Source organism: Phytophthora ramorum (assembly GCF_020800215.1).
Source record: "Phytophthora ramorum isolate Pr-102 chromosome Unknown Phyram_PR-102_s0009, whole genome shotgun sequence".
NCBI classification, from domain to species: domain Eukaryota; phylum Oomycota; class Peronosporomycetes; order Peronosporales; family Peronosporaceae; genus Phytophthora; species Phytophthora ramorum.
This window is the reverse complement of record NW_027150655.1, coordinates 571,471-577,728: the sequence shown is the minus strand read 5'-3', so window position 1 is coordinate 577,728 and position 6,258 is coordinate 571,471. Positions and strand designations below refer to the sequence as shown.

Here is a 6,258-nt window from a genome sequence, read left to right as displayed (position 1 = left end):
GTCGCCTCTCGTGGCCCTTGATTGGTCCTTGTGAACGCGTCACCCGGCATCAGATGGGGATGGACCGATTGTGCATTCTGAAGCCATTTCTCCTGCCAAAGTTACCGCCGCTGGACTTGTCGTCGAGGGTCATCGCAGCCCACGAAGTGCTCGCTGATAAAGCGCGAGTTGGTTGTCCAGACGTCCGGCTTTTAACGAACTCAACACGAAGCTCATGCTAACGCGCGCCCGATTGCCAAGAGCTCTCAAGCCGGAGTCATCGGAAAATCGAGGCGGAAGTCCAGTGTTCACTTGCCGATTCGCGCACCACGCGCTCAGCAGCGTCTACAGATATGAGCAGCTTCCGACCCAATAACCCGTCGCTCGCTCGACTCGCGCTCGCCGCCACGGCACTCGTCGCACTTGGTGCCCTTGCCGTCTCCGCTCAAGACACCTCCGGGTCGACCGTCACGTGCGATGTCTCGCAATACCTCGACTCCGCCACCAACGAGTGCGTCGCCTACGCGTCTAGAGGCGAAAAGGCCGGCAGAGCCTATGACACCTCCATCGACTCCGGTAACACGGCCTGGATGCTCATGTCCAGTGCTTTGGTAATGCTCATGACCCCCGGTGTCGCCTTCTTCTACGCTGGATTGGCTGGTGAAGACATGGGGAAAAGCTTCTTTTCATGTCGCCACCGGCTACTTTCTATTACCGGTGGCTTTTTTCCATGAGTGCAGTTACATTGTATTTCGATGGCTATTATTGATTTCGTAGCTGTACGAAATTGATGTAGCGTTCAAATGAGGATGCACAGAGACGAAAGGGCAAGAAGTGCACGTTTTGGAAACTGATTGGAATTTTACATAGAAATTACTTGATAATATCATACTTTATCTGACGATATGTTCTCTATGAAATCTCTGCTCGGCGGAGCGGAGGCGATGTTCACTTCGCATTTGCCATGCGAGCTCTCAGGCACATTCGCTCCGCCGTCAACGATGCCTACGACGGCATCGGGCGCCTTCGACAACAACTTCGCGATGCTGAAGAGACGATCCGACGCCAAGCGCGCGAGATCGATATGCTAACGACCTCGCTGCGCCGGATCAGACAGGGCCGCGAGCTGGTCTCTGAATCCGCTTCCGACACGGAGGACGAAGAGATGTGGGGCTTTCCATCGCCGCGCCGACCAAGGACACCGGAATTCGTCGACAACTTCAACTCCACCACGCCAAGCCCAAATCTTGCAGGCTATTATAGCCAATCAAGCGACGACGAATCTGAGGATAGCGATTGATTCTGATTGGGTTGTAGCCAGAAAATTTCATTCATTGCAAATTTCATTTTGTTCGTTTCAGTACATTGTAGGGTAGTAACGTTTAAGTCAAATTTCTTTCTGGCGTTAAAAAATTATCTGTGCTGCTTACAATGCGGTTTCTACTAAATCCAGATAATATACCACAAAGAATTTTCTGAAGCTCAATAACTGAAAACAAATGACATTCGTGCGCTATCCTTCCAATATAGAGCGCCTTTGCAGCTGACGTCTCCGTCGGCTGCTCACGCTCGCTGACATGCGTTTGTGTTCTCTCGTTGGAGTCTTGCTCACTTTCAAATTAGCCTCAAAGCAGTCTGCCTATAGACTAACCGCTCAAGTTCCAACCGATCCAGCCACAACAGAAGCCTCCCACCACATCAGCTTTCCGCATCTTCCCTTGCTGTCAAGTTGCTCCGCTTGTTGTGACCCGCTAGGCTCCATGCGCTCGCGTAGAGCTCAAAGAAGGCATTCCCGCCGGTTGGTGTCAGCTATCAGCAGCGACGTCCCCAACACTCAACCGGCGACGGCCGTACCCTCGCAATCACCGCCCCGTGTCAGTGATGCTCAAAGTAGTTCACGGCGGTCACTGTCGTCAAGCAGCAGCGACATTCCCACGACTCAACCCGCTACCACGGTGCCCTCGCCATTGCTCCAAAGTGCGCGTGAAGATAGTAGTACACCGACTCCGACTAGCCAACCTGTGATAGCTTCGTCATCCAGCGAAAGCGAGGACTTTGCATGTGAAGTAACCCCGCGACGACAACCACCTGCATCAATTGGAAGCAGTGGCAGCGGCAATGAACTGTTGCAGAGCCATACAAGCGCAAGTGCTGCTGAACTATCGGCTAGTGACAGCAATTATTCGTACGCGAGTGGTGGCGAAGAACACGAAGGTGTATCTCTCGTAGCGAGCATGGAATCCGGATCCAGCATACCTCACAGTCGAGAAGAGTTTGTTCACCCAGTCACATTCATAACGAAGGCCGAAGCCCGGGCGCAGCTCGACGGGTTGGAGAACGCTCGATTTTCTGTAACCGGCAACAGTCGCTTCTCCACGCGATTGTCGTGTACAACTCATGTTGATTGCACTGCAGAAGCTCGAATTAAGAAAGAGCGCAACGGACAGTTCCGCCTTTTTCGAAGTGGGATTCACACTACCGCAAAAGTGGCTGTGATGGCGCAGCGCACTGGCATCCACAAGCCGTTCCTTTCGGAGATTGACAACCTACTTCTTGGTGGTCAGGGCCCGCGTCAGTGCTTGATCACACTGCAAACAAAGTACATCGACAATGAAGATACATTGACTTTGCTGCCTTCAGTTACACAACTGAAAAACCGAGCGCATAAACTCCGAAAGCGAGGTGATTTTGACATTACGACATATGCAGACATCATGGAGTGGGCATCGCCAAGAATGTGCTTTACCAAGACCACATTTTTCAAGGATATGAGGTACTTTGTGGAGGATGACGCGCTCCGGGTTAGCCACCAGCCCTTGCAATACCAGAACGAACTGCTCGTTTTAGACATCTTTACGGACGCATTGGAGATTGGACAGACTTCCGTGGGGATTATCTTCACATCGAGGCGATTATTTCGAACGGTTACTCGCATGTTGTTGGGCCAACGGAAAGAAGTACTCATGGCCACCGATGGAACGTACAAGCTTCATTTTGGTGGTTGGACCCTTGTCTCCTTCGGAACATATGGAGTGAGATATACTGCAACACACCAATATCAGCAAAAGTTTTACCCGGCTGCGTTCATGTTCGTTCGGACTGAGACCGCGTACGCATACGTTCGACTTTTTACAGTCGTCAAGGATCGCACCAAGGAATTTTTCGGGGGAATCCTGGACGTACAGTTTGGATCAATGGATCATTCTTCGGAGATTGCAAATGCATTCCGCCAGGTGTGGCCGGACATTAAGCTGTTGAACTGTTGGCCACATTTGGATCGAAATGCTCGACGAAAGAAGAGCCTTCTAACAGACTCTGACCGCTACGAGAACATCATCAAGCCGCAGCTCGACTATCTGAGTCTGTCGCGGTCGTTCGACCAATTCGAAGCACTATCTAACCTGGTAACATCGAATTGGGCTGCTCTAGGGGAAACGGAATACGCTCATTGGTTAGAGGACCAATACCTCGTTGATCCGTGGGATCTGTGGTTCTTCACAGCCAGTGACGAGCCTGGGATCGTGCCCAACCAAAACCCAATAGAGTCCCATCATCACGCCATCAAAGCAAGTAGTGTCATGCACCTTCGCGCTGCTACTGGCCATGTATTAGCCGGGACGTTGCCAAGAATTCTAACGCAATGCGCCATGGACTTTGGCTCGGAAATCATATGTCACTACGCAAGTGGCCCGGTCGGAGCAGAGATACTCCAAGCTGCAATGAACCTTTGTGCTCATGAGAACCACTTTCCGAAGCACCGAGGAAAATCGAAACGAGCAATCCTTTGCATCGGCGAGTACTACTTCAACGCTGATTACTACGTGGTTCAAGATGACAACGTGCACGGTCTTAACGTCGATACAGCACGAACAAAGCTGTATAAGCGTTCTCTCGGCGGAATTATGAGAGCACACGAGAAGATCGAAAACGTTCAGCTTCGATATCTATCTCTCCACCGCGTGACAATTCTCGAGCGAGTGTCGTTTGAGCATAACTGGGATTCTCCGTCTTGGTGTGTGGATGAAATCAAGACAATTCGCCAAAAGTTCAAATGCGACTGCAAGTCGTTTTACCAATCTGGATGGCTGTGCGCACACGTACTAGCTTGTTTAAAGCTAGTGGACGCAGTGGATTTGAGCGCAATGCTCCGGGGTTTGCCAACTCGTAGACCGCCTGGGCGTCCTCGAAAGAAAGCTAAGTGTCTGGAACGCGACGGTCTCAGGAGGTCACAATATAGTATGACCGCACTGATCAAGAGATTAGTCGATAAGCCCGCGAGTGTTATCAACTGGAGTGTTCTGGGAACCTGGACCAACACAGGTGACGATGGTGTTGAAATCAGTCGGGACTTCGTCGGAACAATCAAGCCACCGTTTTTGCGCGGTGGTAAACGTCACTGGGATGTGGATTTTCACGAAATTGAGAAAGAGGAAGAATATGAGGCTGAAGAGCTTGCCACTATGATCAACTACTCGTTTCGGATGGGGCACATCATTGTTCGAAGCTGATCGGTAAGTAGTGTGTGCACTACCGCGTCTACATTTGTATGCCTGCATTTCATTCAAAGCAAAAAACTCAGAAAAAGAAGATAAAACAGAAAACACTAGAAAAAAGGAGTTGTTCCACCCACCTCTCCAAAAAAATCTTGTGTTAAAATCTGACATACAATTTTGCCGGTGGCATACAATAACACCGGTGGCATACAATATCACCCTCCGCATGGAAAATAGCTGGCGGGGAATAAAAAGAAACCGAAAATGCACGCAATAAAAAATAGCCGATGAAAGCATGAAAAAAAACCGCCCCCGAAGACATGGCGTCGAACACTATGATGATGTCGTTCGTCAGCATGGCACTGGTGTCGATTCAGTTCTGGGCGTTTGGCTATTCGGCCTGCTTCAGCTCGGATGGGATTTTCGCGTGGGCGGGATACAACAATGTTGGCGCGATCGCTAGTGGCACATACGGTGGAGGCATTCCCCACATCCTGTTCGCCTTCTTCCAGACCCAGTTTGCTATGATCACGCCGGCGTTGCTCAGCGGAGGCATTGTCGGTCGCATGAAGTTTGGGACCTTCGTGCTCTTTGTGTTCCTCTGGACGTCACTGGTGTACGACCCGTTGGCGCACTGGATGTGGTCGCTGAAACTCGACGAGAACTGGGAGGTCACCGCTATGGGCTGGGAAGGCAAGATGGGTGCACTTGACTTTGCTGGCGGAACTGTCATTCACGTCTCCAGCGGATTTGGTGCGCTTGTGGCTGCAGTGGTGGTGGGTAAGCGCTACAACCACGGAGACCCGGTGAAGCCGCACAACGTCCCGTTAGTGATGATTGGCGCGACGCTACTGTGGTTTGGTTGGTTTGGATTCAACGCTGGCTCAGAGGGTGCTGCCGACGGTATCGCTGCGATTGCCGCGATCAACACCCACCTCGCCCCTGCATCGGGGTTTCTTACCTGGGCATCTCTCGAGTTCATCTTGTACCGAAAATTTGACCCGTGTGGCGCCATTAGCGGAGCCGTCGCTGGCCTTGTTGCCATCACACCCGGGTGTGCGTTTGTGTATCCTTGGGCTGCCGTCATTTTTGGCGTCGTCGGCGCTGCCACGGGATTCAGCGCCGTGCACCTGAAGAACCACCTTCGCTACGACGACACTCTGGACTCGTTCGGTATCCACGGCTGCAGCGGCTTTATTGGCGGTCTGTTGACGGGTCTGTTCGCCACTCAGGACGTCAACCCCGCCATCGAGGGCGGCGCATTCTACGGCAACCCGGTGCAGCTCCTGCACCAGTTCGTGTCGCAGTGTGTGGCAGCAGGCTACTCGGCCGCCGTGACGTTCATTATCCTGATGGTGCTCAAGTACACAGTGGGTCTGCGCGTGTCGGAAGATAAGGAAGTGAACGGCATGGACGTCTCGTACCACGGCGGCCTCGCCTACGAATACAGCGGGCACGGTCCGAGCTCGCCCAATTTCAAGGCCGCCAACCCGCCTGACCGGGACTTCTCCAGCATGATGACACCCGCACAGTCCGAGCTGGCTGGCAAGGAGCCGATCATGAACGTGTAGGCGGCGGTGTGTCTTGTACGTTTTTTTGCTACGGAGTAGGAACTTGGTATATCGATCGATACATTTACAATCTGGAGCGAGCCGATTCCGAGATGTAGAATCGCTTGCTGGGGTCCTGCTGTATCCTGCAGGCATTTTTAAACCGAATTGGCTCTATCCTCTTTATAAGGCTGTAACTACTAACGAACCGTCAATAGAGATACCACGGTACTCAA

General features: G+C 52.0%; 1 protein-coding gene across 1 annotated transcript; it reads left to right on the top strand.

Moving 5' to 3' along the window:
- Window positions 1-4,792: 4,792 nt before the first annotated feature.
- KRP23_9907 (Ammonium transporter) lies at window positions 4,793-6,043 on the top strand (the record flags this gene model as incomplete). The annotated part of the gene is made up of 1 exon (XM_067895520.1): window positions 4,793-6,043. The coding sequence occupies one exon, from the start codon at window positions 4,793-4,795 to the stop codon at window positions 6,041-6,043; it is 1,251 nt and encodes a 416-aa protein (XP_067741729.1).
- Between the last annotated feature and the right edge of the window lie 215 nt (window positions 6,044-6,258).